We start from the raw sequence: 19,919 nt of genomic DNA on the forward strand, positions 1-19,919 counted from the left end.
GGTATGATCCTAAAAGATTAACTTTTTTCATGCTCTTTAAAACCCTGAGTTTTTCTTTTAAAAATCACTCCATTCAGTAGAAATAACAAACATAAATCTAAAAGGGTGAAGTGATTCAAATAAGTTAAAATCCCATAAAATAAAATCTACAAATATACTAACCATGGAAAAATTAGGTACTAATTTATCTTATGAAAAGTAGTCATTGCTAATTACCGTCTTTTCTGCCACATTTGTTCAAAAGCATCTGCAAGTTCTATGTTGGTAATTTCTTCAGAATCTTGAAATTTCAAGAAACCATTTCCACCATGTCCTTGCAGGAAGAGTCAAAAAGATCAGACACATTTTTTAATGCAAATGGCATATATCCAGATATATTTACTTCATTCATGGCATTTTTTAATATCATATGTTAGTTTATACTCTGAAGTAAAAAATACTGTGGAAACAAATTTAATTTCCTATTATGCCAATTAGGAAGAGAATGAAGGATAGGCTGTATAAAAAATAGTAGATATAATATCTTTAAGGCTTTTTCTATCATTCAATTCTAGAAAAACACATTTATTCACTGGCTCCATTATGTCAGAAATGAGTTTCCATAGATAAAGATTTCTCAAAAACCACGCAAACCTTTTAGGTGAGAAAGGATTTGAAGACACTGGCTAGTCCCATGATATGCTAGTGCTAGTCACAGTGCATATTTGGAATGCTATACTACTAGGAGGTGCATTTCTCACTTTAAAACTAATGTTTTGGGCTGGCCGAGTGGCTCAGTTGGTTAAGAGTTGGCTTAAGAGCACGGGCTCTGAGCAACAGGGCTGCCGGTTCAATTCCCACATGGGCCAGTGACGCTGCGCCCAAGCTGAGCTGTCGCTGAGCTGCTAACAGGTGGCAGGATGGTTCAGCTGGTGTAACAAGACTGCCTGCTCAATGGTGGGTTGTGCCCACCTGCAACTAAGACTGAACTCAGCACCTTGAGCTAAGATGCCGCCTGGATGGCTCAGTGGATAGAGCGTGCGCTCTTAACAACAAGGCTGCTGGTTCGACTCCCACATGGGACGGTGGCTACATCCACCTGCAACTAAGATTGAACACAGAACCTTGAGCTTAGAGGCCACGAGCTGCCGACAGGAAGCCAGATGGCGACTGGTGCCCTCCACAACGAAGATTGAAGAACAACTTAGCTGGTCCCCTTCCCCAATTCCCCAACACTGTTCCCCTCCCTAATTCCCCAATAAAATCTTTAAAAAAAAACTAATGTTTTTACTACCATCAAAACCATCCCAGAAGAGTTGACTAGAAAATTGTGACATTTAGAATTCAAATAGAGCCAGTCTATATGGATTCAAACGTTAGCTTTTCGACTTAATGACTGATATCATAAACAAATTACTTAATCTTTCTGTGTCTCAGTTTCTTCAGCTATCAAGTGAGAAATGTGTCAGCAAGACCAGCATTCGCAAACTTATGTATTAATAGTGCAGATTTTCAAAGGTTCTGCCCACTGGTCAGCACAGTAGAAAAATCTGTCTATTTCAGTGCCCACTCTTAAATAGATGCAATCCTATGGGCTCAAAAATGGTTAGTGGCTATGTCTTTGTGAAGAAAACAAAATACTTCTCCCTCTCAGTAGACAACGCTATGGCAGGTCACAGCCTGGTAAGTTAGTGTACACGTATACTAGATTTCCGCTCCCTCCCACTCATCTCCCTACTCATGCACTTACGTGCAGTGCACAAACCACACAACCGTATATGGCAACTGTGAATATCAGCACCTAAATCTTCGGGTTGCTATGAGGATGAAATGAATTACACACAACAATTTAGAATATTGCTAAATATTACTAAATATGTATAGTAAGCCTCAATATTAGCTATTATCATTTTTATTGTCATAATATAATTATAGCCCTCCTATTCTCTTCTCTGGGTTGGCAAACTTTTTCTGTAAAGGGCCAGGCAGTAAATGTTTTAGGCATGTGGACTATATAGTCTCTGTAGAAGCTACTGGACCTTGCTGTTGTAGTATAAAAGCAGCCATAGACAATATGTAAAATAAGTGGACACAAGTATGTTCTAATAATACTTTATTTCCAAAACAAGCAGCCCTTCAATGGACCATAGTTTATTAAATCCTATATTAGACTACCGGAATTTCTTCCATATCAATCAAATCAGAAAAAAAAATGTTATAAAACCTCTAGTTTAGTACATCAAATGAAGCTAAGCTACAAGACTACACTTCATTCTATTGGCCAAAAAAAACTGAAAAGTTCTTGTAACTGTCAAATAAACTAAAATGAAAATTTTCTTGACTTAATTAACTCTGCTAAATTAATTTATAAAGTTTATAAATTGACTGAATTTTAGAAGCTATAAATAAATGCAACATGATAAATAAAAGTAAACCACTAAGTAGGGGTCAGTAACTGTCCTGCTGTGTGACATCTAAGAATCATTCTGCACCTGTTTTATCATCAGTTGAATGGAATGTCCCCTGAAAAATATTTTAAGTGTCATTTGATCAACATTCATATTTACTGAATACTACTATAAAACAGGGCACTGGTGATAAAAAGATGAAAAACACATTATCAATGACATCTTGGAGAACAAAAATCTAATGTAGTCAATTAATACCAGACAAAAAATAATAAGTTAAATGCTAAGATAGAATCTACAGATTAATATGAGAGTGTAAAGAGGAGAGCTTACACCAGCCAAGGAGGTGAGAAATGCCATAGGGCAATAAGAAAATGTATTATACATACAAGGACACTTCTGAGGGAAAAAGGAGGCGCTATTAGTAATTCTACTGGGACAACAAGGGTAAATTGGCAATTGGAAACAGAGGTCGCCCTAGACTTAGAAAGGAAAATCACTGAAGGAAGGGACTGTTGAGCTAACACTTAATAGATAAGGAATAATCAGGTAGGAAAGGAACTGAGAAGACATCAATAAGCAAAGGTAATAGTTTAAGCAAATGTATAGAGGACAGAGAAAGTCAAACGCATAGAAGGGAATTAGAAAATGTGTAAGAACTAAAATTAAATAGCAATAGTATAACTAAATATACATATTACATATACTGTAACTAAAGAAATAATATAACTATATTATGGAGGACTTGATCTCCAATGGTCCTCAAAGTATAGACAAAAGACTACTGCAGCTCATATCTTGGGAGTATATTTAAAGTGCAGTTTCATGAGCCCCACACCAGACCAAAACTAAATCAGAATTTTATTGATAGATACCGGCCTTCGTATCTGCATTCAGGTAAGCCTTCCGCATACTAAAGTCTGAGACTCCATCAGTGGGAAACCACTGTAAAGTTTTAAGCAGAGGAGGCACAGATTTGCAATTTCTGTCAAATACCTTAGTAGGATGATTGACAGGAGACAAAACTGAAGGCAAGACGCTATAACAGGATACTAAGTAAAAGGTGGTATGCTTTACCAGGTAATAAAAAAAGTAGATAAGAAACTAGGGACAGCACCAAATGTTATATGGTTTTCAAATATCATTTTAAGTTGTTATATTTATGAGAAAAGAGAACTATATAACAAATAAACTACTTTAACCAAAAATCATTGAAGGTGTTTAAAATTCTTTCCATGTGGATTTCTTTTTGAAAAGAGTAACAATATATTCTATTATTAAATAGTTAAACTCTGAAGTTACCTGTCATATAAATAAGAATATTGCTCCTATCATCAGAAAGAAGACGTTTTGACCGAGGAGTACTGGGTGGGATCCTCCCAGTTAATACCCGTAAAAAATTCTCCACAGTTACCTGAAAACAAAGGGGGAGAAAGAGAGAGAGAGAGAAGAAAAATCAGCTAACACAGAACTTGGGAAAACCTGATTATTATTATTTTTTTTTACTTTTAAAAACATTCCATTTTCTTTCTGTATGTATTAACCAGTCTAAATTGAAAATAAAACATAAGGAGAAGTATAACTCAAAATATATTAAAATATATACTTCAAAGTAACTTTGCTTACAGTTTAAAAAAAATAATAAAAACTAACAAATAAGGAGAAAAAAAAGTTAATTCTAAATTTAAAACTTGAAATACCATGCAAAGTATTGCCAAAAACTTAAAAATTATAAATCTGTCTTCGCAGGCAATTCTTTAGGAAGATAAAAAAAAATACATAAGTAAAAACTTGTTAATCAATTTAGTACATACCTATTGCAGTTAATTTGTGCAACTACTTAGTCAATTCTAGATTATCCATGAAAGATAGGTTCATAATAAATCATAAAAATAAAACCATAAGGATAGGGCCATAAATAATGCCCAAATTATGTATCCTTGATTTTTTTTTAATGCATTTTGTTACTTAAATTTCACCAGGGGTATCTTTAACATTCAAAAAATTCCTAACACTTTAAACCATATTTCCCAACCTGGAATTTCTGGACCTCTGGGATTCTTTGAAAGTATATTCAAAGTCACAGAGAGTATAATGCTAATTTAAAGTTATATATATAGATCTACATTTAAAACGCAGAAAATCTCTCTAGCTTTCTTGTTGGGCTTTTCTCTAGATCGTGGGTATGTAAATGTATACCGTTATGTGTGTATGTATATAAGCCGTTTGGTTTGCATTTTTCCCAGAAGACAGAAAAATGGTAAGTGTTTTAATAAGACTTCATGTTATCTAACAAGGAAGGAAAATTTTTGGTCTACATTTTTTTTTAATTTTTTAAAAAAAAAATTTTATTGGGGAATTGGGAAAGGAAGCAGTAATGGGAAATCGGGGATGGGGAACATACAAGTTGCTGTCCTTTTGCTCTTCAGTCTAATTGTGGAGGACATGGCTTCACTGGACCATGTTGGTATTGTGATCACTGCGCTCTTCCTGGCTGAGGCAGATTGGTTGCAGGCCATTGGACAGTCGCTCACAGTGGCTCATGGCAGCTCACGCCGGCTGCCAGCCACTCACGGCAGCTTATGGCAGCCCACTGCAGCCCCTCTGCAGCCTACGTTGTCGCCAGCGACTCACGGCAGCCCAGCTCCAGGTCGAGCTGTTGTTCAGCATCTTAGCCACAGAGGGTGCAGCGTCACTGGCCCATGTGGGATCCAAATCGGCGGCCCTGCTGCTCAGAGCTCACACCCCCAAGCCAACTCTTAACTAACGAGCCACTCGGTCGGACCTTGGTCTACATTTTATGACTAAATAAACAAATATAAAGTCCAACATATTTAATCACTGAACAAACATTTTTTAATGCCTTCAAAGGACTATAAGTACTTGCTAGATATAAGATACATAAGATATAGGCCATGTCCTCAAGGACCTTACAGCCTGGGAGGAGATAGATATGCTTTTAAAATTGCTTCTAAACAAGTCTGGGAACACAGGAAATTGTGTCTTACTTTTCGTAGGCTGGGTAAAAGGAGAAGGATTATCAAGGGAGACTTCATCAAGGAAGGCTTCAAATTTTAAACATATCCAAAATCTACTAAACTTTAAAAATGAAGTTTCAAAGGAAGAAAATACAGTATAATGCTATTTTTCAAATTTACTTTTTTAATTTTTAATCATATATACATAAAAACACTAGAAGCCTATTAAAAGAAGTTAGCTCTAAGTATTGGAAATATGGCTGAGTTTTTTTGTTAGTCATTTTAATTTTTCCACAATTAATATATTTACTAAAACTGTGAAATTTGAAATTTTAGATCAAATACTATTTACTGTAAAAGAAAGCTGATACATGAAACCTCACTGAAATACTCCTATAAAAACCAAGATAAAATTATCTTATCCTAGATGTGCATATATATATATATATATAAAATGTTCATGTTGCAATAGTTTTACTTACACATTGTTTCTTTACTATGAACTCCACAGACAGACTTATATCAAAACTTCTATAACAATCATGTACAAAGTTTAAAGACAAAGAATAAGATTATTTTATTCTACCACTATATTAAAGCTTAAAAGTAACCACTTGAAAAGTAACATTTCAAAAGTGTTGCTAAATTAAACCATTACCTCATAACTTCTATAATCTACTTCCACATCATCTCCATAGACATTTAGTTCCATATTCTTGTGACTAAACACCGTAGCTGGTTTGGGATTCCTAGGGTTGCATGCCATATCATCTGCAAGCATCAGAACAATGTGACTAAAAAGAAAAAATTCCAGAAAATATATTACTTAAATAAAACCAAAAATTAAAAACAAATAAATCGTATTTATATCATGTAGCAATTATATTCTAATTATAATTAAAAATAGAGTACATAGTTAAAAGAACTTTATTTTTTCATATCCTTATGTAGTATAAGTTTCAAAGTAGAAAAATTAGAGCAATCTGGCATGAATTTATCTGCAGAACTTGAGGGTACTAACTTAAATTTTTTTTTCCCAAAGGAGTATACATTATGCTACATAGCAAAAGAAAGCTGAAGGGGCTACACTGTACTCCACAAACATTTTGTTAAATTAGTGGCATTTGACATTATCAGGACTTAACAGTCCACATGAAACCATATTCCAAAGGATTTAACTTTCAGAATCACAAATGCTTAAGTATGAAAACATGCACTCTATCAGCAAGTGCAATCAGTGTACCACATGAACACATCTCCAGCCCAATCACTCTTCAGGGGCTCCACTCTGTCTCCCTAAGACCAGCCACCATCCTGACTTGACTCAATGCCAGAATGGCTCCCTTCCTGGCTTCCTGCTTCCGTTCTCATCTTTTTACAGTTCATTTTCCTTAGTCACCAGGGTGATCTTCCTCACATAAGTCAAATCATTAAACTTTCTCACTTAAAACCTTCAAGGACTCCCCCATTATAATTAGAGGAAAATCTAAACTCCTTACATGGTCTAAAAAGCTCAATTAATGTGGTCTCTATCTCTGACGTTAGCCTCTACCACCCACATTCACTATGTTCCTTCCACACTGGTCTTCCTTCGGTTCTAAGAATATGTCAAGCCTTTCTCACTTCAGGGCGGCTGACCAAATTAAGACTTCTCTCCTTCTAAATCTTATAATTCCCATCTCAGCTAAGGTACTCTACTCTCATTAGGAGTTTTATTGTCTATAGGTCATTAATGAATCTGAAATCCCCATCATCTCCCACCACCAGCCCCATTAGAATACAAGCTCTCTGAGTGCCAGGGCTTTATCTGTCCCATTCACCAGTGTAATACTCAGGCTTAGTACTAGAGCCTGGCATATCGTAGTCATTCAATAAATATTTGTTGAGTGAATGAAACATTTTCATTTTTACATATATTTTCTTTGAAACAAAATTTCACTTAAATACTTCTCATCTTGATCTTACCATTAAAACTTAAGTATGAAAACATGCTGAACATGAATCAGGCTATTCTTTATTCTACCATATACTTGAGCTTCCCAAACATAAGGGAGAAATTAATGTGGCATATGTAATTAGTTTGGCAGGAAATAGCAAGAAGAAAATGTTCTGCTGCATATGTTCCAAATGCATTAAAGTTCAAAATTGAAACATTGTGATTTTTCTTGAAAATTGGCTAGATTTCTATTTTGAAAGGGTTCCAACCCTGCCACATTCAAAGATCAGATTTTCAGCTGTTACTGATTCATACTCACAGAATGGTGGAAGTTATTCCTCTTAAAATGGTAAATATATCTTCTCTTTTTAATAACTTAGGATGATTAACTCCCAGTACGTTATTATTAATCATATTTTTTTTTCTGTTATAAACCAATATTGAAGTGGCCTCCCAATTGAAATATAAAAATAAAGGTATTCCTTTAGGCCATGCTTTGGGTTAAGGTTACGTGTACTCTATGAAATTAAATTCAATATCTACCCAATGTCAGTATCATAAAGTAGTGATTTCAGCTTAAAATTATAAATTGAATTAACATTTTTCCTACAGATAATTTTTTAAATTTCTTTTTCTTTTTCTTTTTTTTTTTTTTTAAAGATTTTTATTGGGGAATTGGGGGATGGGAACAGCGCTGGGGAATTGGGGGAAGGGGAACAGACAAGTTGCTGTTGTTTTGCTCTTCAGTCTAGTTGTGAAGGACGTTGCTTCACTGGCCCAAGTTGGCACCATCATTGCACTCTTCCCAGGCGAGGCAGATCAGTCACCGGCTTCTGGACAGCTGCTCACTGCGGCTGCTGGCTGCTCACGCTGACTGCTGGCTACACACAATAGCCCATGGCAACCCACTGCCACAGGGGCTGCAGCCTATGCCGGCGACTCATAGCAGCCCAGATCCAGGTTGAGCTGTTGTTCAGCATCTTAGCTGTGGAGGGCAGTGTCACTGGCCCTCATCTGTGGGATCTGAACCAGGGCCCCCTGGCATCCCAAGCCAGTTCTTAACCATTGCGCCACTTGGCCGGTCCCTAAATTTATTTTTCAATTATAGTTGACATACAATATTATATTAGTTTCAGGTTTTCCTACAGACCATTTTGAGCCTCAATATAAGTACTATAATCCTGTTAATATAATCTATATATCATTAAAAAAACAGGACAAGAAACAGGCTGGATTTCAAAGGTTTAGAAGTCCAACCACATATTCTGATTCATTGTTTCAAAAACTTAAAAAATGTTCAGAACTATTTTCTGGAGAAAAAAAATTTTCTCATTTGGTCCAAGTGTTAAATTATTCATATAATGATATTTAAATGTATACACAATAGTAAACTCCTTAGGCTTGCTTATAGTTCTTATAAAACCATAAATAAATATAAAATTATGAATTAAAGTCTAACAAAACTACCAAACTAATAATAATACTCTAAAAACATTCATTCCATTTGAAGGATAATGTTATTTTGCTAAAATTAAATGACTACTGTGGTACTGAACAGGAGAAAGAAAGAACGTCAGGCCTGGTTATACATGTCATTTTTTTCTGTATTTTAACATTCACACTACAATATAATTCGATGATATGGAGAGTCTGTTCACAAAAATATGTTGTAAAAAATGCAATTCATAACTTTCAGGCTCTGTTTACTATTCAGAATAATCAGATCTTATATTTAACTAAGTCTTTGTCAATACACATTCTTTGAACACCAGTTATGATGTGATCTAACTTGTTGACTCCTTGAAGTGTTTTTTTCACTTAAATATCAGGTTAGTGTCACAGCAATTATTTACATCTTTACTGAACGGGTATCAAATCACTTCCGGAATTAAGACCAGAACAATCTACAATGAAGACATACTTGTACATCCCTATAAATAATGATAGGAACTTGCTTTGTATCTTATTAAAATTAAGACAAAATCCCTCAAATATATCCAATCGATATAAGAATTAGATACTCTTACAGTTTGGCAAGCCTATACTGCCATGTGTGATGACTCAACTTTCACACTTTATTCAAGCCCTTGCAAAACCTACAACAAAGCACATGGTAATATGGCCTTCTCTTAATATAAAACCAAAAGAAAAGTGAGCACTGAATTTGTATGAAGTTCAAACTGGGTTTGAATCCAAATAATACCATGCTTATTTACATAAGTAGTTTTCACATTTTTTAGTTTTCCCATTTTTAAAATCATGCACTCCACTAAAAAAAAAAAAAAGTGAGGGCAACCCATATATAGCTACTAATTTCTAAGTCATATGTATTTGCTAATTTAAATATATATAATAAATACTAGTGGAGCATAACTTCTTTTAGATAAAAAAACAAACATAAAGAAACTATTAATATTTCCTTCCCTTACTACTCTTTAGTATCTGAGCTGAACAGAATACCTTGATCATGCTTATATAATTTTAAAGATCATAAATATAAAAATGTAAATTTAAAACTTGTCAAAAAAAGAACATACATGGGGGAGACAATGGCCTACAATAAATACTTGCCCATTGTCATGTTTGCCAAACTTTGAAAGAATAGGTAAGCCCTGCTTCAGAAGTGTTAGGCCTCTTTACCCACCTCCCTGAAATTCTTCCTCGGCCCAGTCAGGAACTAGTAACCAAGGGTTACAAAAATAAACAAATAGATGAATAATCTTTTACCACCATAGACTTTTAGAGTGTGAAACTTCAAAAAGCATAATTTTTCATTTATGACAGACTAATATTACCTTAATAAAAATTTTTTCCCTGAATGAAATTTAAATAAATTACTGTATTGGTCAAAATGTTTTTAAACTGGTCACTTAAAATTGCTATACATTCTATAGCCATGCTATTAATCAGATAATACTGCCTTAAAGTACCTTTAGCTACCATAGCTAGGATCACCAGGTTTATCTTCAATAATATCACCATCCAATCTAGAACAGCTGAAATTAAAGCAGCAGATTTGAGGATCACAGGAATCTTTGATGCTCTTAAGTCTCATGGTTTCTGCTCATAGGTGTCACTTTTTTTCCCCTGACATAAATTATTCAGGATATTCTGTAGAGTATTGCTTCTGCAGCAATGGTTAATGGCTGTTGAACCAAGCAAATTCAAATTTTGTTATATAATCATTAGTGGCATGCCAGGGTAATACACTTTTAGGCTTTTCTTTCTCTTTCCCTTCCATGTTTTGAAGAATCTCCAAGTTAATAAATCTCTGCACCAATGCACTATGAAACTAATAATAACAAATCTGCTAGCCACAGGTACTAAATCATCAAGATTTTCTGAATTACTTTCAGGACTTGCCAAATGTCAAGCAACTGGCATTACTAAGCTATATGATGCCAGGTATTCTGTTCTTATATTATTAGAAATAAAACTCACTAGAAAAAACATTGTACTGCAGAGACAGGAAGTCAACAGCAGCACACATCTTATAGGAGGGTAGAGCTAGCTATCTATCGGCTCATGTATTTAAAGTCACACATGGTTTAGTGTAATAAGATGATAACTAACATTTATAAAGCACTTGGTATATCTCAAGCACTGCACTAATAATATAAGCACATTACAAGCATTATCTCATACATTATATCTAAGATATACGTTAGTGTCATCCCTATTTTACAGGTTATTAAACTGAGGCACACAGAATTTAAGTAACATGCCCCAGGTCACACAGCTAGTGAAGAGTGGAGTTTGGATTCAAACCCCATTTGTCTGACATGAACATATGCTTTTAACAATTCTGCATCACTCTGAATCTATGTGAACTGGTATCTGAAAGGATTTAATGGTGTTTTGTTTCATATTGACAATTTAATCAACTCAGGTAATTATATTGAATGCACGAACTCATTATTGCTGTTTAATATTTATGTCATGTTAACTGATAGAAAATGGGCCCTTGAAATTCTAAATGGAATCATCCAGAGACCTTAGCAAACTCAAATTGAAGAATAGTACTAGAGGGTATAATTTCTCCTTTAAACACAGTAAGGTATAACTGAAAAATGTAAGTGGTCGCTTAAATGCAAAAACTCAGAGAGAACAGAACTTCAAAGAAATACAGAGGCTAACTAGCCAGTCTACAATTCCCCAAAGCCCCTGGCTCTTCTACAAAGGCACTGGTACTACATACTACTGCTGGCCCTTGTCTCATCACGTCTTTTCAGTCACCAAGACTGCCATTTTCACTCTCAACCATCTACACCCGAACCTGTAGCCTACACCTAAGTCTTCACTGCTTCATCTCTGCTTCCAGGCACTCCCCAATATTAACTACTCTCTGAGGGGGCAAGCAGCAGAGATGTCTGGCCCACTCCTTTCCCCTGTCAGAGTTAAAATTAATATTATGTAGACAAGTTTTTCATCTCCGTCTGCCTATTTTCTATTGCTCAGCTTTCCACTACCTCGTTCACTAACTTACTCAAGCATGCCAGCTTCAAGGCTTGGAATTCAAATCTGTGCATTACCAAAATTATTGGGTTGTCGGAAAAGTCATGACATATTTCATCTATGTTTTTCAAAGGTCATTTATTTATATAAAGAACAAAGATCAATCAATGATATATTGCCTGCTTTGTTCAATAACCTTTTGCCATCTTTCAGGGAGCTTCATAATCTCTTGTTCATAAAAGGACCTGTCTTTATTTGCAAAAAACTGAACAAGGTGCTGATTTACAGCCTCATTTGAATTGAACGTTATACCACGCAAGGAGTTTTGAAGAGAGCAAAACAAGTGGAAGTCTGGCACTGCAAGGTCAGGCAAGTATGGCATGTGTGGCAACACATTGCATCCAATCTCCAATAATCAAATTTGTGTGTGGTCTCGCGTTGTCGTGATGGAACACAACTCCTTTACAATTAACAAGCTCTGGACATTTCTGGATGATGGATTCATTCAAACTGTTCAATTGCCGACAGTACACATTTGAATTGATTGTTTGATTCTTTGGTAGAAGCTCAAAAACCACGACACCGTTAAAATCCCACCACACCGAGAGCATAACCTTCCTCTGATGAATATCTGCTTTCGATGTCGCTTGAGGCGAATCATCACGTCGGGACCAAGACTGTTTGTACACCCATTGTTGTAAACAATTCACTTCACATCACCAGTTATCAGTCGCTTAAAAAAAGGATCGTTCTCCTCATGTTTCATGAACATATTGCAGATGTTTATATGCGCTGTCAAATGAACTTCTTTGAGTTCATGCAGAACCCAAATATCGAGCTTGCTTATGTATCCCAGCTTCTTCAGATGTTCGTGACGCTTGAATGATGGATGTTCTATGTTTCTGCAATCTCTCGTGTCATGTGTGGGTTTGACTCCATCAATGCCTTTATTTTGTCAGCATCAAACTCGGTGGGCCTCCCTGACCGAGGAGCATCGTTGTGATCAAAATCACCAGCACGGAATTTTGTGAACCACAGTTGGGACTGACATTCTTGTTGAGCATTGTCACCGTAAACTTTATGCAACTTTTCACAAGCTTGACACGCGTTCTTCCCTTTATGGAAGTAAAACAGTAAAATATGGCAAAAATGCAGTTTGGTCTTCCATCTTCAACTTGTAAAATCTCCAAAACTCAACTACATCGTTCAATTTTTTTTAGAATGAAGCTAGAACTGTCAGCTGTCAAATGACATAGCAGTAACATAGATGCAAATCACTCTACTACTTTCAAAAATGAAGTAATGTCATCTGTCACAAACACGCGACATGACTTTTCCGACAACCCAAGTTACTGTATTTCTCGAACATTTTGGATGGATCACAGAAATAGTCAAACTAAAGAATGCTGCATCAATGAATGCCACTGATCTAGTATAATCAATCTTTGTCAAAATACATAGGATAAATTTTTGTTAATCTTGATAGATCACATATAGTCCATAATGGAAATCACTATGTGCAATCTTTCACATATTCTCATGTTTAACTGAAATATTACTTTTGTTAATTTTTCCAGTAATGATCTGTACAGATTTAGTCAGTCTCCCCAACTCAACTACTTTTATGACAAGTATATCTTGGAATCGTGCTTAGCACCAGTAGAAGATTTTAACAGTCTATATGTAACCTCTTTAGAATGCTGTAAGCAGATTCCTAGGATCTGACCATAATGCCTGATTACACATTTGGCCTGAAAAACATATGCAAACACCATTAATATGCATTCTCTGGTATATTTCTATTTTCAAATGGCAAGAAAATCAAAGGGTCCTCTTAATTTTCTCTGGGCATAAGCAAAATAGTTTAGATACTCTTTTCATTAAGCAGATTTGGAAGGCAATGCTTCTTCTGAAGTATCACTTCTATCATTTAAAAAATATATATATTTAACAAAGGATAAAATACAGAGACATAACACTGGTGGTGAAGAGTTTTGCCACCACTCCTGCTCTTCAATTTGATCATAAAAGTCAACAAGGACCAAACGGGGGGAAATATCAAATGGAGACTATCACAGAAAAAATAGAAGAGTAATGAACTGGAAGATAATAATAAATGTCAAATGTAATTCAACAATTTATTTTTAAAGCAAACAACTGTGTTCATTGACATGAATTTGATTTAACCATTCCATATTAAATTGCACAGGCACTTAACTATAATATTTTATACAAATTATCAAATTTACATTCCACATTTCAAGAAGATTATGAAAAAAAGATTAGAATTTATAAGAAAATGGAAACAATGCAAGATTATAGAATTAACCACTGTACATTCTAGAGAATAAAAGAGAAAACTGGTTTAAGTTCATAAAAGACAGGTTAAACAATATGGTAGAACTTGAAAAAACACAATTGAACACAGAATTTTAGTAGACAAGCACATTTAAAATAAAAGGGAAGGCAGAGTACTGAGTAAGAAACTTTTAACATAGACGTGATGATTACTAGTATTCAAAATGTGGCCACAGTATGCTAGAGAGAATGGGGTGGGAATACTTGTGTAGAATGCAAGTATTTGTTGAGTTTACTGTGGGACAGGTGCTGTGCTACAGTCCTTCCAGATATTTAATTCTCACTAAATCAAAACAATCCTGTGAAGACTTTTATTGTCTCAATTCAAAAGATACAGAAACTCAGTGAGATCAGATGACTTGCCCAAAGTTGCATGGCTGGTAAGCAGAGGTCAGATTAGATTTCAAAGCCCACACACTTTCCATCCACTACTACATGTTTTGGCACAATGGAATGCATTGCCTTTTACTCCATTCCCAAGCAGTGAGCAGAACCAAAAGAACACTTTTTAATAATTTCTGTACTCACATCAGCAACTATTAAAGGGACATCACTTTTCCTCATAAGAACCTCATCTTAGTAGTTCCATTTTTCATGGCTCAATGAAATTTATGCTAATAAACTTCATTACAAATAGTTCTTAAATTTTAAATAAATTACTTCATTTTAGAGCTATCGATTTTAAGTTTGTTTACACCTTTAAAAAAACTGAAAAATCTTCCCCAAACCTTTTTTTAATTACAATAAAATCTGACTAAGAATGTTTGGGGAATGGAATATTCTGATGTCAATTCTTTTTTCAAAACCCAATACCAGCCTGGTGCCTCTGTCAGTACCTGCACTGCCTCCACCCTGCAAATGACCACTGCAGACCCTCTGTCACAGCCACAAACATCGCTGCTTCTGTCTATGCCACCTTGGTACCCACTGGATGATTAAGCCACAATTTTCAATGAATAAACATATTCCTTTTTGTCCTCATACATTTAAGGAGTTTCTGAAGGACAATGAAGATTACTGCCAACCACAGCACAAGTTTTATAAGGACAAGAGAACTGTGGAAATTCATTACTGTTCCACCAAGAAGCCACATGAGAGCTGTTAACCTGAACACAGAAGTGTTGAATTGAAATATGCACAGCATTTTCCAGTTCTGACCTAGATGCGGTAAGCCTGGGTGCACTTCCTTTCAATTGCTCAGTATTATGGATTGAAGGTTTGCTTCTGATGAGGAAGCTCATTTTATTTCCCATTACTCTCAACTTCACACTCGAAATGCTGAGAATTTCAAGTATGCTGAAGTTTCTTTACATCATTTCTGTATTTAATTTTTGAAATTCTTTCATAACCCTAGCACAGTAATACCTTGGTTTGCAAGCATAATTCGTTCTGGAAACAAACTACTCGTATTGCAAGACATCGCACGTTAAAATGTATTAGAAATGTTTGCTCGTCTTGTGGAACACTCACAAACCAAGTGTCTCGCAATCCAAGGTTTTACTGTATTTTGAAACTAAATTAACATGGCTGGGATGAACTGCCCAATACCCATGCAGTTGCATACAAACACATGGTATTTCTTTTCATGCACAAGACAACCCATGAGATCTTAAACATTTATTGAGAAACTTAAGTATGGAGTTACCATAGTAGTAAGAGCATGAGAAGCAATGTATGGCATTGGTGTTAAGGATAAAGAAGGCATCCGTGTCCTTGACTGGCCTTTAATGAAGGTGCACCCCCATCCAAACAGATTGCTGATGACTGGTTAAGTCTTGCAAAAATATCAAGTTTTGTGAAGAACGTGGTTGTTGTACTTCTATTCATTATGTTGCAGCCTTGGGAAAGCTCCAATACTTGTAGCCCTAGCACTAATAGAAGGTGGAATGAAACATGAAGATGTAGTCAAGATCATAAGACAAAAAGCAGCATGAAGCTTTTGACATCAAGCAACTTGTATTTAGAGAAGTATCACTCTAAAATGTGTCTGTGCTGCAAAGAATTCAATGGCCAATAAAACTGAGGTGTCTGATGCTATAGTCTTGCAAGTGGAACTTCTGACATGACCTAATTAATGTGTTGTACATATTAGCCAAGAGGTTAGCTTGGTAAATAAGTCTGATGAAGCTCTTATAGGAGCACTGAAAAGCAGGTTTACCAGGTTAGATGCTTGACAGAACCTCTATGTTTGGGTTACAATCAACCCATTTAGACATCTAGCAAAAGATTCTTGCTGTTCAGCATTTAAAATTTGCTAATCATTGTACCAGTTCACCTTTACTGAAATCATGCAGTATTAAGTTAAAAGCCTACTTTAAATCTAGCCCCATGCCAGAATCTTATCAATACATAAGAAATTGAGACAGATTATGTATCAAAATATCTAGTGTAGGGCCGGCCGAGTGGCTCAGTTGGTTAAGAGCTCGCTCAAGAGTTTGAGCTCTGAGTAACAGCGGTTCGAGTACAGCCCGAGCTGAGCAGCCACTGAGTTGCCAACAGGTAGCAGGATGGCTCAGCTTAAAAAAAAAAAAAAAAAAAGTCAAAATATCTAGTGTAATACTTGTGTATTTTTAGCATCCTAGAACTAAAACCCTAGGAACTATGATGAACACACCAGATCTTACGTGATCTGTTCCTTCAGTCATTACAAGCACTGAAAGCAGGGCCTATGTGGTTATTTGCTTACTCACTTGTTTGTATCTCCCACATTCATAACAATATGCATCAGATTTGCACAACCATTGATTTTTGTTAGATTTTTTTACCAAGTTATACAGTGATTACTTAATGTCTTTCTGTAAATCTTATTTTGTGCTGTTATAGAAAACCTCCATTTTGACAACCTACATTATATAGAAGCACATCTTTAATGTCTCCAGGCTCCCCACCCCCTCAAAAAAAATGCTTTACAGTTAATTTGTTTTTTGCACTTTTAGGTGCCACTTAACAAGGAGGGCCTAAAAAGGAATGGGAGGGGGCTATTAAATATGTCTAGTAAAATACTGCCTTTGTCTTGTGCAGAAAATGTAGGATATGCTCTTTCATTTAGTAAATATTTTTTAAAGGTAGAGATGCTTTCTTATTGTAGCTAAAACAATTCTTTAATCATAAAATTTTGAAATTCTCATTCTTTTTCCATACCTATTAGATGATGTTAACCAGCTATTATTTTTGTTTGAAGTGTGTTTTTTTCCTCTTCTCTTCTCAACTTCCCTTGCAAAAAAAAAAAAGAGTGGATTTCTGCTGGTAAACAAGCAGATATCTAATTTTTATAAGCCTCTTGAGGTGTGTAACTCAATATTTGGATACTTCATAGTTTATTTTATTATGTAATTGATCCAGTGGTTATGTGTACTAATGTTAGTTTGACCATATATTTATATGGTCTTGTAATATGTGGTTATAGATCTGTGGGAGAAATAATTTGTCAGTGTTCACTAGCTTGTAAAAATCTAGTGCAAGAGCTGAACATCTAAATAAATAATGAAATGTAAAAAAAAATACAAAAAAACAACATCTAAACTTCTTTACTGAATAAGTATAATCTACTAAACAATCTCTATCAGTATATCAAAACTAACATTTGAATATCTATTTTTATTAAATATAAAGTATTTAGAATTAGATGAAGTATAGGAAATTAAGTTAGATTTTATTTGTCTAGAATAAATCCTAAAATATAGTTGTAAAATAAGCTCCCTCATAAGATCTTATTTGATTGTCCTTTGCTTCCAGTGTGGTGAGAAAAACTGACTGTTTAGGTAAATTAAATTCTGCTTAATGTATATTTTACTTTCTAAAATAATACCTGAATTTCATGATTCGAAGCCTTGGACATAGATATAGTCTGAAATATAAGCTAATGGGTGAGCATAAGGATTTAATGTCAGGACTTACTGAATTGAGTAACCTCCCATTCGTGCTCAGATCAAATTCTTGGAAACCATGAGTATAAAACTCTATGAAATATCTTTTCTCCAAAGCAATAAAATTAGATGCACAAATGTTAATTTCATTTATCTTCTTAATATCCCTGAGTCAGATATAACGTGACAAAAATCACAATATTTTTTTCTATTAATTTTCCGTTTAAAAGTCCTCAGAACTTTCTTAGCAATCGACACGTATTACTATCACCACTTTCCATGGTGAAGCATCAAGTTGAATCTGACTTATTTGAGGCTGCCACCACCGAAGCACTTACTTTTTTCTTGGAGGCTGTATTTATCACCCTGCTCTTTCCCCATCCTATATCCCACTTCAATTGAAATTATACAAATTGGCAAGTATAAACACCACAGGCTCTCAATACATGTTTGTTAGTTGGAAAAGGGAAGGCGGGAAGTAAAAAAGGAGAAAGAAAGGAAGAAGAAAAGAAAGGAGTAAATTAATGTTTTCCACCCAACCTGTGCCAGTTGTCTGTCTGCCTTCCTTTTTCTCAGAACAACCTGGCACCTATCCTAAGTCATACGACCTCAAATACATCAGGCTCCTTTTATTGGTTTCCACAATGTTTTTCAACTAATTTAGAAAAAAATCAGTGTCCTAAGTAGAGGAACCAATACAAATATCAAGAACCCTCAAATTAATTTTATTCCCTCTTCCTGTTTGTTTTTTTTGTGTTCGTTTGTTTTTAGCTGAGCCATCCTGCCACCTGTTGGCAGCTCAGCTTGGGCTGGGATTTGAACCAGCGACACGGGTGCTCAGAGCTCACACTCTTGAGGGAGCTCTTAACAAACTGAGCCACTCAGCCAGCTCCCCACTCTTCCTGTTTTTATTCTTCTTCTCTTTTGATATTTTTCCCCAACTTATAAATTCCTTGCGTCTCAAAATCAAAAATCTGCCTTGGTTTTAAGTCCCCATAGTCTATGCTCCCTTTTTCTTTCTCAGTCAACATCCTCCAGTCACTTTTTCTACTTCTTCATTTCTCATTAACTCTTTAAAGTATTGTAATCATAATTCTATTCACCTGATTCAAGAGAAACTGAGTGCGCCTCTCATACAACATTTCTATACTTAACACTGTTGGCTATTCCCTTGTCAAACTCCTCTTGGGTTCTGTGATTCCTCACTTTTCCAGTATTCCAAATACTTCTCTGCCACACCCACCAGATGTATTCTTAATAGGATCTATTAAACATACAAACTCAAAAGATGACCACACTTGGCATCAAACTCAATTACAAGGATACAGAACAGCAAACAATGTTTGCCAGTGAAACACTGTGGTCGGGTCAACAATGGCCCCAAAAGGCATCCACGTCCTAATCCCCAGAACCTGTGACTATGTTACTTTTTTTTTTTTTAAGATTTTTATTTGGGATTGGGATGGGCACAGTGCTGGGGAATTGGGGGAAGGGAAAGAGACAAGTTGCTGTCGTTTTGATCTTCAGTCTAGTTGTGGAGGCCGTTGCTTCACTGGCCCAAGTTGGCACCATCATTGCACTCTTCCCGGGCGAGGCAGATCAGTCGCCGGCTTCTGGACAGCCACTCACTGCGGCTGCTGGCTGCTGGCTACACACGGTAGCCCATGGCAACCCACTGAAGCAGGGGCTGCAGCCTACGCCATCGCCGGCAACTCACAGCAGCCCAGCTCCAGGTTGAGCTGTTGTTCAGCATCTTAGCTGTAGAGGGCAGTGTCACTGGCCCTCATATGTGGGATCCGAACCGGGGCCCTCTGGCGTCCCAAGCCAGCTCTTAACCATCGCGCCACTCGGCCAGCCCTGACTATGTTATTTTAAAGGTTAAAAGGCACTTTGCAGATGTGACTAAATTAACCATCTTGAGATGAGGATATTATCCTAG

At 35.8% G+C, this 19,919-nt stretch overlaps 1 protein-coding gene and 1 pseudogene across 1 annotated transcript in view; one reads left to right on the forward strand and one right to left on the reverse strand.

The window, feature by feature from the left end:
• PIGK (phosphatidylinositol glycan anchor biosynthesis class K) overlaps positions 1-19,919 on the reverse strand; it is a 116,158-nt gene that overhangs the window by 80,425 nt on the left and 15,814 nt on the right. Inside the window, exons 4-6 of the mRNA XM_019644047.1 lie at positions 6,024-6,159; positions 3,690-3,801; positions 217-313 (exon numbers count right to left, since the gene is read on the reverse strand). Of these exons, the coding sequence (XP_019499592.1) occupies positions 217-313; positions 3,690-3,801; positions 6,024-6,159 (345 nt within the window). The remainder of the gene's footprint in view (positions 1-216; positions 314-3,689; positions 3,802-6,023; positions 6,160-19,919) is intronic.
• Positions 15,638-16,167, forward strand: LOC109383510 (protein tyrosine phosphatase type IVA 1 pseudogene; annotated as a pseudogene).

This window comes from Hipposideros armiger, unplaced genomic scaffold (assembly GCF_001890085.2).
Source record: "Hipposideros armiger isolate ML-2016 unplaced genomic scaffold, ASM189008v1 scaffold_84, whole genome shotgun sequence".
NCBI classification, from domain to species: domain Eukaryota; kingdom Metazoa; phylum Chordata; class Mammalia; order Chiroptera; family Hipposideridae; genus Hipposideros; species Hipposideros armiger.